The sequence below is a fragment of the Colias philodice genome, chromosome 20 (genome assembly GCF_061535455.1).
Source record: "Colias philodice isolate Cphi_HAF_F1 chromosome 20, ilColPhil1 Martin Lab GWU primary, whole genome shotgun sequence".
NCBI lineage: Eukaryota > Metazoa > Arthropoda > Insecta > Lepidoptera > Pieridae > Colias > Colias philodice.
The window spans coordinates 3,990,057-4,012,208 of NC_143105.1; the positions used below are offsets into that span (position 1 = coordinate 3,990,057).

Here is a 22,152-nt window from a genome sequence, read left to right on the forward strand (position 1 = left end):
TAAATAGAAACATCCATTATTTTCATTACAAAATATTCTTCAAATTGTAAATTCGCAAAATCCTAAACATTGATCAATATGAATAGGTACTACTATTATTTACTATTTACTTTGCCAGTCATAATCAAGAGATCCACAGACCATCAATACTAACTAACAGACAAATATACCTGGTTCCTGTAAACCTCTAAATAAATCGGTCAGTTTCAACCAGTTCGTTATAACTTAGAGAATACGGTGCTGCGGCCAAGTCGTCTAATAAACTTGGTTAGCGAGCTGAGAGTTAAACTACTGTTCTTCGATACTGTTTGCTGTTTGTTGGCTGTCTTTTGACGTGATTTGATGACGTCACTTTTGAATAAACTTTAATGAATAAATTGTACCTACTTTATTTAGAGAGACGTGTTAAATTGAATTTGAATTAGAATTAGATTTGAAGATACATTCAATTTTTGAAGAGAAAAGATATTGTGTTACGAAAGTATTGAAAGAGAGAAATATGGACTTTATTACTGAGAATAAAATTTCATATAAATGATGGAACAATGCATACGTAGAACATATCCTTATATAACTTTGGAAGCGTTGAAAATCAACACGAAGGTTGCATTTATTTTTGTGGCCGACACGCAAGGGTCAGAGAAAAATAAAAATTATCTTCATATAAAAGAAAGGTGCGTACATAAGAAAATTTAATAAAAGAAAAACCTTTCGGCAAGTGAAAGCACTAAAGGTAGTCAAGAATAAAACAAGCATCGTAACTTAGAGGAACGGGAGGGAGGCAGTAAAAAGTGCCTCCTCGGTAATCCCTCTTTACGCACACACAACTAAACCCGCTTTCATTAAGGCGAAATTAACATTTTAATAGCCATATATTATTATAAAACACTGGTATTATCGCGGTATATATTAACTTTATTGGATAATAGCTGAGTTAATTATTCATTGAAAATTTTTATAGTGAATACTGTAAATGACCTTCCGTACGGAGTTTATTAAACTTCCGTCGAATAACTTTGATAATAAACGCAAGGTATAGTTGACAACAAAGTACAGTTAGAATAATATCTTCAATTAAAATATATTGTATGGATTCAGGATATTGTTATAATATAAAATAAACAAAGAAATTCAAGAATTCTGTAAAATTTTTCGTTTACGTCCAACAATAACGAGCGTGCTAAGTTACTTAGGAGAACATAAAAATAAAATTTACATTGAAGTGAGCGGAGTACGGAATGTTAGACGAAAATGTCTTCAAGTAGCGGCAACACATTTATTGCTGTTTACAAACCCACGTAAAATACTTTACGATTTTTCATTCGTCGCTATCACGATTTTACTGTGGTACACATTTTATGAATTATGGTAACATTTTGAATATGTATTTACGAAAGACGTATGTTTGGTAGATGATCTCATACTTTTGTTCGTGTTATTTGTAAACTTCTTTGGGTTTTTAAACTGATCACTTTATTATTTCATTTTTATTCGACAAAATAACTTCAATGTTAAACTTTACTTACAAATGTTGAGATATTCTTATACAGTATATGATGAACAAACCTGTAGAGTGTAGGTAGTAGAATGACTAGTTAAAATTAAATAAAAGCATACTTCTATGCATCGGTGTCATATATTATTTATTATTATATGATCATCTATAATATAAAAATGAATCCCAAAATGTGTTGGTAAGCGCATAACTTGAGAACGGCTGAACCGATTTCGTTAATTCTTTTTTTATTATATTCTTGAAGTACGAAGATGGTTCTTATGCAGAGAAACGGTAAATATGTACCACGGGCGAAGCCGGGGCGGACTGCTAGTTATTTATATAATAATGTTTAGAAACAACAAACAATTATTATAGACAAGAATACACCGATATCTACACAAAATAATAGGAATTTTAGAATAGATGATAAATTATAGACAATAGATTCTCTCGATTCTCTAAAGATGTGCCCTTTGTCAAATTAATTTACAATAAAAATAATATTTTACTATTCTTCAGTCGAGTCATGTTTTGTTTTGATTAGACGGAGCCTCTACCTCCCACACATAATTGAAAATTTAGCATGAATTTAAACTTATAGATTGTGCTTTTAATGTATTGTTTCGCCTATAAGTGGGAGTTTTGAAAGGTCAGGCTCCGACCCGCTACAATAACATAATATAAAACAATATAGATAATATAAGTAGGTACTATTCTACCTTAATCCTGAAATGTTTAAGATTATTTTAGGTTTATTTGATGTGGGAAAATAGATACAGTAATTTATCATATTTTCTATAGGTAGATAAAACTAATTAATTTATATTTGTCCATTCCTTATTAAAAAGTATTCTCTATCAAGTATTAAAATTACTTTCCCACCAGGTGGCATTACAGAGTCGCGGAAGAATTCTAACAAATACCCGCGGCCCCATCATTAAAGCGGCTCGACGGAACACAGTGGGGTTTTAGTCGGTAAGAATCCGACATAACCCACGGCTCCTTCCCCGGGGGCCGTGGGTATCTTTGGAAGATTTCCCCACTATAAAAAAAAAGGTGGCATTACAGAATTACAACCTGAATATTTTAAAATATTTAAGGCATTATGCCCTTAATCAAAATCCAAAGTTTCCATCTGTTTTAAACATTCCATTTCAAACATAATCATTCAAATATAGAGTCGACTAAAAATAAAACGTCAACTATTTCGATACAGGAATATTATATTCCGTTGATGGCACGAGATTTTAAATTGGTTAAAAATAAGGATATATCAGAATATTATGCGGCTGTCGGGCAAATTTTATACTTTTGACACATGCATTTTAACGAGTTTCATAATGTTGAATTTGCATTATTATATCATCCATACTTAATATTATAAATGCGAAAGTAACTCTGTCTGTCTGTCTGTTACTCAATCACGCCTAAAGTACTGAACTAATTTTCACGAAATTTGGTATGGAGATATTTTGATACCCGAGAAAGGACATAGGCTACTTTTTATCCCGGGAAAATGACGCAATCCCGGAAATCCCACGGGAACGGGAACTATGCGGGTTTTTCTTTGACAGCGCGGGCGAAGCCGCGGGAGGAAATCTAGTACGTAATATACGTTAACTTTTATATTATACTAGCTGTGCCGAACGGTTTCACTCGCGTGGCTCCGCTCCTGTTGGTCTTAGCGTGATGATATATAGCCTATATAGCCTTCTTCGATAAATGGGGTATCCAACACCGAAATAATTTTTCAAATCAGACCAGTAGTTCCCGAAATTAGCGCGTTCAAACAAACAAACTCTTCAGCTTTATAATATTAGTATAGATTGGAAGTTTTGTAGAATGTGATATTTTCTAAGCTAAGTAAGTAGCTATGCAAAAGAGTAGAAAAAATTGTCATGAAACTTCAAGTTTTTTATCTTCATCGCAAAAGAAGTAAAAATAATTACCAAACAAAGACTAAACAAAAGTATAAAAAACAACAGAAAGTATAACAAATCGATACGAAAAGAAACGAAGAAATCGGAATCATACCATCCAGTACAATAAAATAATAAAAAACAACACAGGAAAGATGGAAGAGATAGATTATTCCAATACTTACATAATACCGCCAGCTGTATATCTCATTGAAGTAAGTTTCCGTCTGTTTGCGTTGAGAAAACACACCTTATTATATATATCTAATATATACCTATATCTAATTACATATAAAAGGTATAAAGTAACTTCAATATATTTGGTTGTTTATTTATTCAGTATATAGTAACTAATTTATCGAAATAAATAATTAAAAGTAGTTTTTCAAAACTTTGTCTTGAATTCAATCAATTGAATCTAATAAGTTTACTGAAAAACGTAACGTTTATTTTTATTTCTTGGAAGTTGAAATACACTTTGGCTTCTTCTTCTTATTATTTGTATTTAAAGCGTATAATTTTAAGTACTAAATTAAAGAAATCTTAATTGTTATAGAAAAGTAGTTAAGGAGAAGGAGAAACATCGATCCTAAAAATATGGTATATGGACCATTTATGGACAGGCTAGTTAGAACGCTAGTAAAACCTACATACAATTAAATTTCCTATTTAGATAATTGCAGTTTTCGTTCAACGAGAACAATGATTTCCAGGCTTTATCTAAAGGATTTACTGCGCAGATTCAAGGAATTTATGCCACGCTTTCAGACTAGAAATCTTCCTCTACGTCGAGTTTACATAAAATATTATTCTTAATTTTAATGAAGAGCTTTATATTTGATAGCTCGCTTTCAAATTAATTGAAAATAAAGCGCACAATATCAGTCTTCATAGAGATAATGGTACTTCTTTATTAAATTCAATTTACGTAAGACACTTTAAGATATTCAAATTCGGGATACACTTTTCATTAAAATATATAAAACAAATTCGTTTTCTATAGAGCGTGTTATTTATGTTTTATATAATATTACTGACTTTAACTTGTACTGGATGGTTGATTGCAAATATATTTCCTTGAGATTATGTTTCATTTAAGAAAGTTACTTGTAGGAATTTCAATTACATCATAGCCTACCTACTTTTGTCTTCGCGTGTATAGGCAGACTCATATACTGCTATTTTCTGTTATCCTTAGGTATATAAATATTTAACTTAACTAGTAATAAATCATATTATTATTATTTCTTTTGATGAATCTTGTTTTGTTTTGACATTTATGTAGTGTATATATGTGTATAGGTATCTATTTTAATTTATTCATATTTTTAATTTTCTGCCACTATAGGCGTCATTTGGGAACATGGGAACCACTGAAAATCAGTGCTGCAGCTCTTAAGCCGCAGAATTCCTGAGTGGGGTCCCTGTTCAGCACACAGGATCACACCTTATTAATATGTATTTATGTTTTATATCGTAATTTCAATGTGTTTTTCTATTTAATTTCTGTTTTATTTTTATTTGTCTTTATGTGTGTGTTGAATTAAATGTCTTTTCTTTCTTTCTTTCTTTCATATAGATATAGTTTTCTAACAATTAAATAGTTCATACCAAAGTACTTGAAATAATATCCTAGTGTTAAAATCTTACGTAAAAGATATCCAACACTGCGCAGACGAATTCAAATTGTTCCAACACTAAGTTGTAACATAAAATAACTACAAAAATTTCATCGATACTAACGACTAACACTATCCACTAGAATTATCATAACATTTCCACAATTTAGTAAACTTCTTATTAATTTAATTTTTGCCAGCCTTACCTTATAATTGTAAACGAAAATGCTGCTTTCTCCCGACGACATAGGGTTGTCATTCCTATCTCCTATAACCACATGGAGTATGGACACTCCGGTCAACCTTGGAGTACCAGAGTCTGTAATGGCTACGGGAATTTTGTATTCCTTCCGCTGTTCTCTGTCGAACGACACTAGGGTTGAGAGGATGTTGCCTGTTGAAAAAGGAAATTAATTAATTATAGTAATATTTAGATCTTTTCTTGGGACATGTAGTGTTTTATTTCTTGGATAATTTTGCAAGCAAACGTGTCAGAATATTGTTTTGGCGATGTGCGGTTTGGATGGCTAATTAACATTATTACTACAAAAATTGTGTTAAATAGTAGTAGTAGAAACTTAAGAGATACATTTATTGAAATCCTTACTGTATATTTGACCATATGGGTTAGGTTATACGTGTTTTTGTCGAAACCAAAATTTCTAAAACTATAATCAAATGTGTAATGCTATAAAAAGAAAAGTTGGAAGACTATCTCAGATTAAAAACAGTTTATAATTAAAACTAATCAAACTGGCTGGAGTAAATAGGCACTTTAGTGAAATAAAATGTTAAAATGAGTTTATTTTACAATTTCCTTAGCCGCGGTTCACAATTATCAACGCGCAAATTGCTCAAATTGAATTGGCACTCGAGGAACAAAGTTAGGAGTTTAGCTTGGGACGCCATTTATTGCGATTTAACTATGTTAATGATGGGGCTCTATTTTGGTTATTCGTGACCCGATTATGTGGATGTTTTCAAGTGCTTATTTGTAGTGGAATCTTACTAATGTTAAAGCGAAAGTTTGTGAGTATGAATGGGTGTTTGGTTCTCTGTAACAAAGAAACTACTGGACGGCTTTGGATGAAACTTTACAGTAGGTAATATAAATCATAATATCACATACATAGATGATTGAAATGTCAAAAATCGCGCGGCATAGCTAGTTTGGAATAATTATTTGTAACTTAGGACATCGCCCTTTCCAACTTTCTTGGTCAAACTGAAATTCAAACATTTAGATATTTATTTATTAAACTTCTAGAAGTACGATAAAGTTATTCTGACAGCAATTTCTACAAAGAGCTCGCATGAAGTTCTATTGTCGATCAGACTATTATTAATTATTGACCTTTGAAATTAAAAAAATATGCCTAGCCCATAGCAAATTAATTATATTTAAATCGCTCCATTTTTTAATTGGAGCCTCCCCTCTCCTAATTTACTCTCATCGGAGGAGAGTTCCTTCTAATTTATTTAGTTTAGAATAATATTGAAACGTATAAACAAGTTTTATTCAAAAGAAAAAGCTGTATTGATTTTTAAATGTATGTTCTAAATTAAATTTATTTTAATGGATTCAGTGCTGATTGTTAATGTGTGTTAATATTTATATTCTAATCATAGTTTATACTGTATATTTTCATATAATAAATTAACATATTGTTGAAAACTAATTTTCACTACCTACGTGGTGGCAAAGTTTCTTTATCACATACTTTTTAGTAGGTATGTATATTGTTTGCCAACACATACGTAATACATATTTTATGACCTTTTACGCCTACTGTTGTCTATATTAGTTTTAACAATTGCAACGTTTTAACTTGATAACCTAGTCATTTTAAAATTATTCTTAGATTAAGCAGTGAAAAAAAAAACATTTGTAATCAATTACTTGTTACAACAAAATGGCTCAATTTTAATTTTTTCTTTCAATTTTAACAAAAAGAATATCAACGTAATTTTCAGGTTTACCATTTTATCGACATATTTTTTATGAAGCCATAGTTACATTATAAAAAAACTACTTAATTAATAATAATTACCCTGTATATGAAACTTGGAGCGTATATCGAAGCTGGCGGACTCATTGAGTGCGAAGGTGAACGGTGGCCCGTTTTCTGCCGAGTCGTAGTCCTTGGCTGTGAGGATCACCACTTGTCCGGGGGGCTCGTTCTCGTACCATATCACTGGTTGAATCTGCAATATTGTGCCTTATTAGTTTATAATTAGAGTACATTTTGGTTTGTAATGTAGTGCCGTATTGGTAAATAAAGTGCATCTAAAAACTTGTCTCATTTTCTTCTGAATTCTTGGTGTAAATGATTTTCATATTTGTGAAGGATTTTTTTGTACACACTTTAAATATTTAAAATAAGTACTATGCTATCGATTTTTTATTAATTTCAGTCGAATGAAATTATAATCCCACTCAATCGAATCAGACACATTTTTTCCCAGTTAAAATAGAATCTTAAAAAAAAAGACAATAACACATCAAGTTAAGCTGAAAAAAAAACCACAATAACACCTATGCTAAAAAATTCAATAATCTATTTCCATAGGTATACTAAAGCGGGAAAAACATATGTAATAAATAATGCAAACACTAATCCAGTTAACACGCGGTTCACCGAAGACCCCTAATCTATCAATCACTATAGAACACAACCGGGTAAGCCACCGGACCTTCCGTGTATTATTTAAATCCGAAGATAGCAGAGAAAATGGAAAATACCTGAAGTCTAAAGGATCGGAAAACGAATTGAGCTTTCATAGATAGAGGGATTTGCATGAAAAATTAACGGCCCGGATACCCGGGGAACAAAACTCGTGTTCTGAGGTAAAAATTGGAAATTTAAAGGAGTATTGAATCCGTTTGTTATTTCGCTTCTAGCTATTTTCGTTGCGCTAATTAGTGTTAACGATTGAAACGGAATCAATTTAGTTTCAACTTTTTTTGGATTAAAATTGAAAAAAAGTCGCTTAAATTTTGTAACTGTAGCTGTGTAATGATGACGAGACAGTTGGTTAATATTAATAATAGATTATAGGCTTGTTACTAGAAAAATAATTGCAATTTTTCAAGTGAAACTTCACAGGCGTTGAGAGTAAATTTTCAAGGTCACGTCATGGATTAAGGCGACAATTTTGGTATATTTGAATCTTGCCAAAGAAGTTTCACTTCTGACACGTGTGCTCAGCATATATTTTATATTTTGGAGTAGGTATGTATGTTCCACATACCTACATATTAATACGACATGAAACGTTTTTTGTACATGACAACTTCAAATCCACGTATATTTCTAATCCAAAGGAAGCCTAAGAAACAATTCTAGAAAATAATTCAAGTACAAATGTAAACGAAATCACTTCCAGAGCCAGATTAAGACGCGCCCAACAACAAAGTTCGGGAAAACAACCGAAGAGTTTTTTAGCGGATCGGCAATCAGCATAAATCTGAATAAACGATAACTAATTTCTTACAAGCCTATTGACTTTCGGGATTACGGATAACACTGCTCTGATAATCTTTATGGCTTTCCGCTACGTTTTTCTACCATACCTACTTGATAAAACATAATATTTGTAGAAGACCTAATTACCTAATTATTTTCTGATCTTATATTTATTATGTAATAATAGAAAATCAATTGTAAAAGTACAAGGATAAATTGTATAGAAAAACAATTAAGCCGATAAAGACGTAAGGTAAGATAATATTAAGATTTAACATGGAAAATATTTTACTTCGGAAAAAATATCAGTTGGAATATTTGATCGTGATGATTTCTTTTGCAAGAGTAATTGAATAATTAAGGTATGGTTGGATATGTACGTTTTACATAAAATTTTAAACATCTGAACTTACAAAAAACTTATAAAAATGCTTATAAGTGAAGTCCCATGTCCCCTAGTGGGGTAAGGGGCAGATACATCTGTTTCACTGATCGAATTTCTTTAGAGACAAGTATGTGATCAGCCTTCTGTGTCCTGCCAGAGCGAGACATTTTTTTTTCTTCGTCTCCACCGGGAATCGAACCCAGGACCCCTCGGTTTTACGCTCACGCGTCAACCACTGTACCAAGGAGGCGGTAAAAATACTTACTTAAGTTAAACTCATTGCGTACTAAAATGTCGCTACGCGAAACGACGCATACGGAATAAATGTCGTAACAAAAGTCGACGACAAAAACCATCAATGATTTCAATATGGTATAGAAAATTAAAAGCTTCACAAAACTGTGTAATTCGAGATGTTTTAGAATTCCAAGGTATTGAATATCGCTTTGAATTTGGGATCTAAAAGAATTGTGTCACAGGTCCTTTACAAGGCTGAGTTATTCTCCTGCCTCAATAATTGAAAGGAATCTTGAGTTCTTAGTAAATACTTAATACCTATACCGGCATTTTGTTAGGTGTAGGTGTTTTATAGAAACGGTTGGATAAGAAATTCTAGAAAGAACGATTTTCAGCTTGGTTTAATTTTAAATAACGCGTATTCTGTATTTTGATACCTCATTGAATTTGTACAGACTTTCGTATAAATTAACTATAATTTATTTTTGTGTAAACCACGCAATTCCTTCCAAAATCTAGACTGGAGAATACTAGAATAAGCTAGAAACTAGAAACTAGAAAAATAATTTTTTCTCTGTAGATTTTCTCTAAAACAGACCGCATCACTGCTTAACATCAGGCAGGATGGAGGTCAATCGTTAAACTATTTGATATAAAAATAAATCTACTCCTAGTAGTTCTAAGTACAAAACCCTTCTTTAAATTAACCATTTTCACCACCCATTATCTATATCAAATAAAATACTTACATTAGTCAAAAACGGCGCATTATCATTGATATCCGTCAACTCCAATATAACTTCCGTAGTGGACCTCAAGCTATCTGACCCCAATCTTCCCCCATGGTCAGCAGCCATGATGAGGATCTGCCATCTTGTGAAGCCAGAAGGCTGGTCTCTGTCCAACGGTTTAGTTAACCGAAGGCAGCCATCATTGTCTATTTGGAGGAATTCTTTTTGCTCATGTTTGACTAAAGAGTAGACTATGTTTTGGGGCTCGTTCCTGTCGAGGTCTGGGTCGTATGCTTCTACCTGTGATGGTTTAAAATTGTAATTAGTAGATAAATTTGCGAAGATTGCAATATCTTGGCATGCATTGCAGAGTTAGTATCGTGCATTCATTCAAAATTGTGATATTTTTATCAAGATATGCATTAGTAATAATCAGTATAATACCATGTAGGTTGTACCACGTGACGTCGAATGGTGCAATTCTATTGGTCGATATTTGGGTCGGAAAAATAATCAATAAATAAATATTTTTTTATTTTAAAATATGTGAACAAATAATTTTATGTTTCTTTAATAGCCATGTAATTACTGTTATTGGTATTGTGTCCATCTAACCCCTCGTTTTCACCAAGAAACAAGTTAAATACTAGTTTGATACAAAACTTGTAGAATACTTTTCATAACATAATTATTTGTTTTATACATGTATTTAGACTGTCTCAAACATTCTTTCGTTCACACTTTGTAGCCAACAAGTATTTATACAAGTATAAAACACATTTGCGTTTACACTGAAGTCTGTGACATGTTAGAACTTCTCTGATCCATTGATAGCGTTCTCACCTACAAAATACAGTCGTGGTTTAGATAAGTATTATTTATTTTATTGCAATTTCTGTATAATACTAGTAACAAACAAGTTTTAAACTTTATCCATGTTTGTTGGATAAAGTTTTCAACATACATACATCTCACAAAAGTTTTTTTTATTAATAGAAATTATAAAAGTAGGTACGACTGAATTTGTCTCGAATTCTACAAGTATTGCTACAACAAAAACAAGAGATCATAAACATGTAGGCAACTAGAAGTTTTCAACCAACAAGTTTCATATAAGTTATCCTACATGTATCAAATTTTGTATACAACATGTTTTACACATGTCTATGAGAAACGAAAACATTGCATCAAATTTGTAAAATACATGTATTATACTTTGGTGAAAACGAGGGGTAAGAATAGCTTTTTAGTACAAAAAATGCTTTATAAATTATTAGGAAATAAATATTATACAAAATGTAATGCTCGTTATTTATCAATCATACCACGCAACACAAGCGAACTTTTATGAATGTTTTCGAGTAGGTGTGTTTTGCTTTGTGCGACACATTTTATTTTAGAATAAATAATTGCCCAATTTACTTTACATACCTTAACTATGCAGCCTTCATACAATTTCTCTTCTTCTATTGTCCTAGTATAATTGGCCAAGAAAACAGGTGGGTTATCGTTCAAATTCTCGATTTTGATCAGTACTTTGGCATAATCTTCATACAGACCATCAAAGGCCCTTACATCCAGGCTGTAGCTGGTTATATTTTCGTAATCAAGCTCGTTGTTAACACGAATTTCACCAGTGAAATTACGTATTACGAACGCATCGTACGTGTTACCGGCTACTATACTGTATGTTACCACGGATGCTGTAAATATAATAAAAAAAATACTATATTATGTAAAGAAAAACTTCAAAAAAATGCCATGAAAATTTCGGATATTATTTGCGCGTAAAGTTGTATCATATAAATTGTACATCGTTTTAATGTATTAACAATATCAATTTTATCATGAATTAACGATACAAACATTTAATTAATTTGTTTTTGTTAAGGATAACTGGATAAATAATCCTACCTCATTCACAACTGATGTAAGCTATTCTTTTCATGTTGAAATAGGATGTTCAACATGTAAAGCAAATCCAGGAAAATCAATTTGTAACTAAGAAAACAAGTGTTTCGATTTCCTCAACTTAAGAGTAATGTAAAAAGCTTACCCGTATCAATATCCAAAGCAGTAACTTGCGTGACGAGTTCATTAATGTTAGCATTCTCAGCGATAGACTCCGCGACATACGTGTCTTGTGTGAAATGCGGTGGATTATCGTTTTTATCAGCTATCTCTATAAGGAACACTTGCTGCCCGGCGTTATGTTTACCCGGGATAAGTGCTGATTCTGAATTGTCAGTCGCGATAATTTTGATGTTATAGAAACTCCTTTCTTCTCTGTCGAACATTTTTAGGGTGGTTATGTTGCCAGTTAAACTGTCTATAGCGAAAGGATCTGAAGGGTCGCCAAGTTCGTAAGAGACTTGGTTGTTCGCTGAAGTACCGTCAGCGTCGAATGCTCGGACTTGCATTACTGGTGTTCCTGGGGGTTCGTTTTCTAGAACACTCCCAGATCTGATCTCACTGAATATGGGGATGTTATCGTTGACGTCTTCTACTTCTATTTGAATTATGGTCTCAGCGGCTAGTTTGTAATTGTTCTGGAATATATTGGTTTATGGAAATGTGTACTACGTAGGCATTAATTGATTAGTGCATGAAATTATAAGACATGCATTTACCCGCTACAATAGTGATGTGATTTTATTTTTCATTACAAATTCGATCAGTGGTAGTTGTTAAGAAAGGAAATTAACTCTATAAATTTTCTCTTTAACAATTACAATATACATAAATATAAAAAAGACTTCAAAGTTGAACGTGTTTAGCAAAAATCTAAGCCAAAAATATATTTTGATAGATTGGATTGTTGATATCTTCTTACCTGTATTCTTACAGTCAACGTGTAATCTGTTATTTTCTCGTAATCCAAATGATTACCAAGTTTAATATACGCTGAGTCAGCTTCTGGTTCCAGCACGAATGTGTGCCATTTGTTTGTTTGTTCCGTTTGACCCATCACTAGTTCGAACTGAAGTTTCTTCTCTTCTGGTATATTTGATCTGAATAGGTAATATCAGTTCATTTAGCAAATTGTTATCAATAGTTGATGAAATAAGAAATACTTATGAGAATTTGTATGGCAAATAATAAAGATATAATCGTAACCAGAATAATGAAATCATTCTGAACCTGAGAAATATATTCTTTAATATTACCGATCGTTAAAATATCTCATAATAAAACTCATCTATACATACTAAAATTATATTCAAACTAGAATCATAACTAGCTTGAAGTATAATAATTTGCATTTTCTTTCAAATATAAAAGATTAAACGAACTTCCATCCACAAAGTAAGTCTACAAAGAAAGCACATCAAACTCAAACACAATAAAAGATTCGGTAAAGATATCAAGTTTAATCCGAGCAAATTGAATTCAAATACTTACACCGCCCTCACTGTGGCTATCGGAGTATTGAAGTCTGCGTAATTTTCTTTTAATCTTATCGGCTCATCAGGAACTTCTATGAAAGACGGGCTTTTCTTGTTAGACTCCACGACTTGGATGTCTAAAGTGATCGAACTTTGTTGCGGTTCTGCTCCCATGTCCTTTACTATGGCGCTCAATTTGAATTTGTAGCCGGGTGGTTTCTAAAAATGATCAGAAACATTTATCATCTAATAATAGCGTACGGAATCTAAACAAATAAACGATTAAATAGTTGAAGTCGATTAAATTAATTGAATAGCATGTCAAAATTGATAATAATTTATGTCTATTAATATGCGTATTTAAATAACGCTTAAGTAAAAGGGCAATGTGACATTTGAAAGGGTGATATTAAAAGTTAAATATAGTGGATTATACAAATGGGAAGTAGAACAATTTAAAAATCATTAAATAACTAATACATCACTTACATCGATTGTTTTGTTCAGGAATATAACACCATTATCGTGATCTATATAGAAATACGCCTGGTCAGGGGAATTTGAGTCTAAATCGTATTGCACTATGGAATTGTTTCCATCATCAATGTCCGTAGCCGATATCCTCATCACCTCACGGCCGCTTGGCAAATCTTGTGGTACTGATTCTGAGTACGACTGTATGGAAAATACATAAAATATTAGTATTAAAACTTCTCTCAAACTCAGCAGATAAATATTATGTTGTTACATAACTTCCTTCACGTCCTCTGTTAGATAAAAAAAACATGGTTAAATCGTGTCCACACAACGTGTTTTAGCCTAAAATCAATATATTATACCTTAGTTCTTTCTCTCCATTAACATCGACATGTCCTACGCAAAGCATGCTCAAGCTTAAGAGAAAGTTTCCGAAAATAATCAATAATCGTGCAGTGTGATAAAATGCGACTATGGGGAAAGAGCAGCCTAGCTAAAGAAAACACATCAACTACGAATGTGCAAAAAAAGGTGAATCAGATAAACACACATATAAAATGATTACCAATATCGCCTTGAGTGGCGGCTTACGATCCTAAATCAGACATGCAGCAACATGCAAGTAGAAATAGATGTTTTTTTAAATAAACTCGATTGTTATCATGACTTTAAAACCGATTCTAAAAACTTCACAAACTACGTTAGCGATGGTAACAATCGATTGTTAGTAATTAAAATTCAAGTGTAAAAAGTTTAAGTCTTTGTGCGAAACGCTTTCTCTCATTTTGTGGAATTCATTGTTCTTAAGACAAACCTTCCAAACATCTCCACGGAAGACCTTCGAAAAACAGGCAAGTGTTAATAAAGTCTGCGCCACGGTTTGAGGCTAATGAACGAATGCAGAGTTAGTCACAGTTAACGAATGATGCAATGTAAAAGTAATACATAGTACACATAATATTCACAAATTCATACCTCTTAAGTATCTAGCTTACATAAATCCTAAAAGACACAACATAAGTATTAACAAGAAAGATGATGATTTGTCGTGCTTAATAGCAGTTGTATTCAATTGTTCAGTGCGTCGAGCAGTTACGTCTGCAGTGGGTATAATTCATACCTTAAGTTTGACAGGATATAATTCAACACCAAAGGTACTTACGACTTTGTCGAAGACTGGCTGGTTATCATTGATGTCTTCGATGAGGATTTTAATGGTACAAGCATCATCGAGCTGAGGATGTCCATTGTCACTGGCTCGAACTGTAATGTAGGCTTCTTTCTCGCGGGACGGCTCGTCATGATCAAAAATCTGAAGAACACGTGTCAATTAAACGGCGCAAATGTTTATTTTAAAATACCCACCTTTATTCCTCGCTCAAGCTCTGCGGCTTTTAAAATTTCAAGAAACGACAAGTTGAAATGAAATATGAAATGTACGAAAATAGTTCAATTCAAAAACAATGGCGACAAAAGAATCTGACAAATTATATGGAGATTAATTTTTCATTCTACATTCATTTTAATGAATAGGGATATTTTCATTGAAATAATGGGAGTCACAAAAATACTGACATCTGCAGTGGTGATTTCTCCAGTTTTTGGGTTGACATGAAATCTTTCTTTTTCTCCTGGTGTTGACACGAATTTGTATGTCACTGTGCCACCCATATCTGGGGGATCGCGATCATCTGCATGGACCTAGAAATAAACATATTTTATTAAATGCTTCACTTCGTTTATTACTTTTAAAACGTCCACAATTATTTAAGCTTCAAATTAGTGTCCGTTAATTTTTTAATACAACTTTTAAAACATATTAATTTCATACTCACGGTAAAGACATACGTCCCAGGCGGTTGCTCTTCTTTCAGTGTGGGTTTGTAGTTTAAACATTCCGTGAACAAGGGCTTGTGGTTGTCCTTCACAGCAAGCTTGGGCGATGTCGCCGGAATAAACTGAAAACCCAGTCGGGTGTGCAACTCCGTCATTATTATGGTATTCATAATTATTTCTTTACACATATTTAAATTAAACAGTAATATCTATATAACAGAAACTCAAAAGCTACCAAAAACTAGGTAACTTTCAAATAAAACTGATCTACACATCTATAGCATGCAACATATAAGTTCTTATTTCCATAAATACATTTATACGTGTCAAGAATTTACCTTACGATATTCCTTCGGTTTATCAAGAGGAAATTAATTATGAGTTATTTGTAGGCACAGAGAAATGGAATATGATTTAACTTACAGTTAAGAAGATTACTTACATCAATCCCCGTGAGGCATAATGAAATCATTTAAGTATGCATGTAATTGAACATACGACTCATGCAATTACTATACGAATAGATTAAAAATAAGCCAAAATCAAGATGAAATCTAAAGGGAAAAAGCTTCGAGGGCTAATCGAAATAGGGATTGTATGGTAAATGTTGATGATGAATTAGATTTTGATGGATTAAATGAGGGTTACTTACGGCCGACGTGTGCAATGGCAGGTACCCGTCCAGATGTCGCGAGTGCCGTAACCTCGTCACGTGGTGTGATGGATGATCTCTGACTGTGGACAAAAAAAAGTTTGTATGAATATTTTTGAATTAGAAATCATAACAAACATAGTTTTTCATAGTAAACATTGCATGAAGAAAGCTTACTATGTGACTGTTCTTACTATTCAACTTATGATTAAATTAAATAAATGAAACCAATGAAACTTGTTTATCTCATAGTTCGAGCAAGTCTCAAACAGGCCACAACAAGGCCACTGCAATTTTACTCCGTTCCGCAATTTATCTCAAGTCAAAAAGCTACACTTAACTAGATAAGTTAAATAGGACAGAAGGGTCGAATACTTATTTAATTTATATTCAAACGTTTAAATACTTGTTTTCACTAGTTTCAAACTATAGAATTATTTTTACTTTTAAACGTAAAAAGGCAATTTTGAAAAGTTTTGGTATATTTCACACAAATGTTTTGTATGCAAAAAGAATTCCCTATCATAAAAAATTTGGTACTACAAAGGTTTTTGAATTATTAGTTAATTTATACAAGCCAGCAAGAAGTAATACCTATAAAGGTATTCCACATTAACCCGTGTACCTCGCACTCTATTCTTGATAACGTAAATGTAATTTACGGGAACAATAACAATATTTAACGAGCCAAGGTATGTGTAATTTGTGCTAGAATTGTAATAGACTTTACAGTGGAACGACTGGCGAAATTTCACTGTACAAATGTTCTGAATATTTCCGTATTTATTGGTACACGTATTGCGATATGAATTTTTGGTATTTTATCTTTGTAATGCTGTTATTATTTTAGAGCGTTTAATGTGTTCTATGCTTTTGAATTTAGTTAACCTATAAGAATGTAGCTTATGCAAATTTTGTTAAATGTTACATATTATGTGTAGCTACCTAACCTATGATTACTTTTTGTCTGAATCTAGGTAAGTATACTCTTTCGAAATATTTTTAAAGGACAGCTAATTCGTTGTTTTTTTCATTAATAGTTCATAATATTTGCCATTATTCACGATAGAAGCGTATAATATTTCTATTTGCTTTCGTTCGTATAGCAGATAGTTTTGTTCAGTGTTAAAATGCATGAATATGCCAACGAAATAACTTTCGCGAACTGCACTAGTTTGACTCGTGCCGAAAACAGGGACAAACAAATCAATACAATAGCTTTGATATGAAAAGTTTAAACAATTGATTAATAGTTTTAATTATGTGTTAAATTATAAAACGGTTGTGGAATTTTTTTACCCGCTTTTATTAGCTTCACCTGCATGTTTGTATGTACAACCGAATCCTTTAGACTCGATTTTGACTCACTGTTAATTTTTATACAGACAATATTATATAAATTTTAATCAATTCATTTTTTATACACTTATATCGATAAGAATACAAAAATTTTGCTAGATTGTGATATTCCTATTAGGACAGCTATATTTAATAGTTCAATATCATTAATTAAGTCTGTCTTAAAATTAATTTTAATTGACTTACTATTAAATAGTTCTAGGTAAGTAGGTACAACCATTTCCAAAAGTACTTTTTCATCGAATGTTATTTATAACTATGTGTATAACAGCCTTAACTCTACACAAAAATAGAGGAGACTGTGACGTCACAACAAACAATACAACCGAATATTGGATATAGGTGTCCCATATCCGTTTCCAACGCAATCAAATGATCCTATTGCTTCGTTTACTGAAGGCACAATAATTCATCTTTCGTACATCTATTGTATAATAAATGTCATGTATGAAATATGAGATATGTTTACATCTGCAGTAATGGTGCCTTTTTGACGAACTTGTAAATGTTCGTGTAGAATTTTCTTGTTGAGAAAATATTGTGATAATGGACAAGTCAATAACTGCGTTAAAAACAACCGACTTCAAACTTGCACTTGCAACATTTACAAATACAGACCAAAATGCTCATAAAATAAAAACTACTGGGCCTATCCGAATAAAATTTTTATGGGACCAATTCGACACCATCCCGCATCGAACAAAAAAAGAATCACGTAAATCGGTTCAGAAACCACGGAGTAATCGGTGTACATACATAAAAAAAAAAAACATACCGGCCGAATTGATAACCTCCTCCTTTTTTTTGAAGTCGGTTAAAAATACAATTAACCTATTGAAACCACGTACATTGCAAAAATAGTGGAATCGAAAGATCCCTTGTGAGATGAGGCGTGTGTCATTTCTTTAAATTATAAAAGAACTAAGGCATCATTTTCACTTAGAAAACCCTTTTTTGATATTTTCACACGTTAAATAAAGAGGAGTCGTAAAGTGCTCAATGAACCAATATCTTAATACACCCGTAATATAATAGAAATTAGAATTGACGAGCAAAATTGAGTACTTAATATAATATTGCATTAATGTATTAGAATATACGCGTAAGCACACTCAAAGGTAGAAAACGTCTTTGATCTATAAGCCTTACATTGCTCCACAATCTTAAATTGAAAGTTCAAACACAAAGGGCCTCCATGTTCCGCTGCGTTATTGTAATTTGTATTCCATTATCGATATTAATAGATTTTTAATCAAAGAAGCGGTTATCTGATTTCTGTTCCTGGAATCTAAAACATAATGTGTTTTTAAATAATATTCGATAATCCTGACAATAAAATTAAATTTACAGCAACGAAAACGAATAAATATTAAAAAAAAATGTTGCAATGATTTTTATTATAAATTACATTTATTAATGTTTCGTGAAATATCAAAATAAACAAAAGCACACTACAGAATTTTTCTTTCGCGGTCTTTATGTCTGAACGTGGAACGCTGAATAAAATTAAATAAAAAATTTGAAAGCATTTTTTTTTTCACAATAATTCTTCTGGCCAGTATCTAGATTCCGAGAACGAAAGGTTGTTTATTATTTTGAATACTTTTATCACAGATAATATAATACTATACTAGTATTGATATGATCCGTCGTAATTTCATAATTAATATTTAAATACGTTCTTACGTTTAAAGAAAAATGTAAATATCGAATTAATTAATATACTTATAGAAGAAATTACGTTGGTAATTAATGCAGAGTTCCTTAAATGTTACTTAAAGTTCAATCTCGAATATATTATACCCCAGAGAACAATTACGAAGTCAATGTTTTGCTTTCTGCGTGTGTGTTAAGTTAAGACATATAGCGTGAAATATTAAGCTTACGTAATTGTTTTAATGTTTTCTTTCTCATTATTTTCATCCGCCTTCAAAAAAAGAAGAATCTCTATTATTATCTAGTACCTATTTACTTTTTGGGTTTGTAACCTCAAAACTTTCGTCTGGGTGAACCGATTTTGATGATTGCTTTTTTTATTTTAAAGTTGAACCAATTTAAACTTAGTAAATTTATTGATGATATTTTAGATGTATAGATAGATCTAGAAAAACTTGATACAGGAGCGCAAAAACATTTATTTGTAACAACAAAGAGGCACAGACATTCGACGTCAATTTCACTGGCCACTTCACGGATCCATATCAAATTACGGGCCACACAAACGTCGAGAAGTATGTCATATGTGTGTGTAATAAAACCGATATTGGCAGACAAAGCGTTTACGAAACCTAGCTTTTTCCCCAGTTCCTTTGTTAGGCTTCTTTCGGAAAGGGCTGGGTGTAGACTAATTTGAATATTCAAGTGTGGGTGGATGTCGATGGCCTATGAGAACGTTTGTGCCCGTGTATTTGTTTCTTTAAATGTGATATGGAAAGACAATTTTATAACTGACAATTTTTATATTTTGGTATTTAAGATAAATATGATAATAACAATCGTGATACACAAATTTGTTTTTAGGGTTCTGTAGTTTAAAAATGTTTTAATATTATTGGCTATAGGCAACCGTAGGAAGGATTATCAATTTAAGTTCATATCTATAAGCTATTTCCAATATATTTATGTATTTCATGTTTTACAGTTTTACAAAGCTCTGTATTAAATATCCATTTTACCAAAAAATTAAACGTTTACACGTAAAAATGGCGGTACAATCAAAGGGCCACTTTAATGAAGGGTCGCTTGAAATCGACAGGCACTCATCTATTGTGTCAACACTCTTGACACTTCGGTCGAAAAATAAAGCGAAACGGTTGGTAAAAATACTTTGTGTCTTTTATTTTGGGAGGTTAGAGCGTTTAACGCGAAATGGACTTGTATTTTTTTATTGTAGGTACCTACGTTAATTTTCAGTGGTAGGTACTTTAGTATTTTTTTTTAATGATGGAAATAGTAGAAGAGGTTAGAAATTCAAGAGTTTTTAACGGATTTTAAACGCTATTTATTCATTACTCAATTCCGACTTTTGCAATAGTCTTCCCATGACCACGTTCTAAAGATTATTTACGTTGCTGTCATATTATGATATGCAAAAGGATTTACATAGCTATCTAACTTGCACTTCCCTTATAAAAATGTACCATAATGTTAAACATGATAAGGGCAAAGTTGAAGACATCTCACAAAGATAACGCCCACACTGGTATCCCCTCATTGATTTTGCATCAGGACTATTTGGTGCGTATACAATGAGTTATTTATAATAAAATGTGTCGGCAAAACGTTGCATAGAATTGTTGTTGTATAGAACATATTTCTGGTGATGTTCATTGTGATGTATTTATCATTTTTTGTTTTAAATGTTACGTCACTATTCACCTAAACAGAAATTAATGTTAGAAAGTGCTCGACGAAACACCTTGCATTTGAAAGGTACATATCTTGAAAATAAAAATCCCTTTATTAATTCGTAAAAAAATACCCAAATAAAAAAAATACTGGTTTTAGAATAAGGTCCTTTTTATTTAGAGCAATTAACGCCTGGCATAGCAATTTTATCAATTAGACAATGCAAAAGAATACAATACACGAGATAGAAGCATCAAAATAAGGAAATTTAAGTAAAAGTATAATAACAACTGCGATTTGCAGGATTTGACTTCATTTCCTTTGATATTGTGCATAGAAACATATTTTACACGGTCAAAAGGTCAGCTCAATGGATGCAATTTCCTTACAAAATTCTCTTCGAAAATGAGATTTGTTATTATCTGCTACTGATCTATGAAGCGTTTGCTGCATGAAAGGTGGTATTGCACCGATCTTTCAATGCAAGCTTAATAATTTTTATGCAATTATAGGTAACTAGTGGTCCGCCCTGGCTTCGCCCGTGGAACATATTTCGCAATAAAAGGTAGCCTATGTCCTTTCTCGGGCACCAAAATATCTCCATACCAAATTTCATGCAAATTGGTTCAGTAGTTTAGGCGTAATTGAGTAACACACAGACAGACAGAGTTACTTTCGCATTTATAATATAAGTATGGATATATAACTATTTTTAAAATAGTTGTCTACCAGGTAACTAAAGAAAAATATATATAGATAATGTAGGTATGTAATGTACATATGGGTGATAATAATTTTATTTTATTACCATCAAAAGGTCACAACATACAAGATAACTGTATAATATATTAAATGTCATAAATCCGGCACTCGTTTTTTCCATGGGGATTATTTATAACTAACATTAGGTATTTTATATTACAAAAAAGTATTATCTTTACTAAATTTCTTCTAAAATGCAACACTTTTAGCGTGGATAGTATAATTATTTTAATAACGTTACTTATCTATGAATATCCTCTGAATAGAAGTAAAACACGGAGAAACGCTCGCAATAAACACTAGTTAAATTGCAAAATTGCAAAACGCATGCATATTATTATAAATTTCTAGAAATTGCAGTCATACATTTTAATTTAGAAACTAACCAAATACAAAGACCGTATCGCTGTGAACATGTAAATTACCCACTTTATACACCCAAACCGGGCCAATTAACTCATTCAAAGAAGTTTCCA

The 22,152-nt window shown here is 32.0% G+C and overlaps 1 protein-coding gene across 1 annotated transcript in view; it reads right to left on the minus strand.

Annotated features, from left to right (window-relative positions):
* shg (DE-cadherin) overlaps window positions 1-22,152 on the minus strand; it is a 177,631-nt gene that overhangs the window by 26,181 nt on the left and 129,298 nt on the right. Inside the window, exons 2-13 of the mRNA XM_089707920.1 lie at window positions 16,208-16,290; window positions 15,555-15,677; window positions 15,295-15,420; window positions 14,882-15,031; window positions 13,732-13,917; window positions 13,259-13,461; window positions 12,690-12,867; window positions 11,913-12,405; window positions 11,288-11,559; window positions 9,875-10,156; window positions 7,088-7,241; window positions 5,243-5,430 (exon numbers count right to left, since the gene is read on the minus strand). Coding sequence (XP_089564046.1) covers window positions 5,243-5,430; window positions 7,088-7,241; window positions 9,875-10,156; window positions 11,288-11,559; window positions 11,913-12,405; window positions 12,690-12,867; window positions 13,259-13,461; window positions 13,732-13,917; window positions 14,882-15,031; window positions 15,295-15,420; window positions 15,555-15,677; window positions 16,208-16,290 — 2,438 coding nt within the window. The remainder of the gene's footprint in view (window positions 1-5,242; window positions 5,431-7,087; window positions 7,242-9,874; window positions 10,157-11,287; window positions 11,560-11,912; window positions 12,406-12,689; window positions 12,868-13,258; window positions 13,462-13,731; window positions 13,918-14,881; window positions 15,032-15,294; window positions 15,421-15,554; window positions 15,678-16,207; window positions 16,291-22,152) is intronic.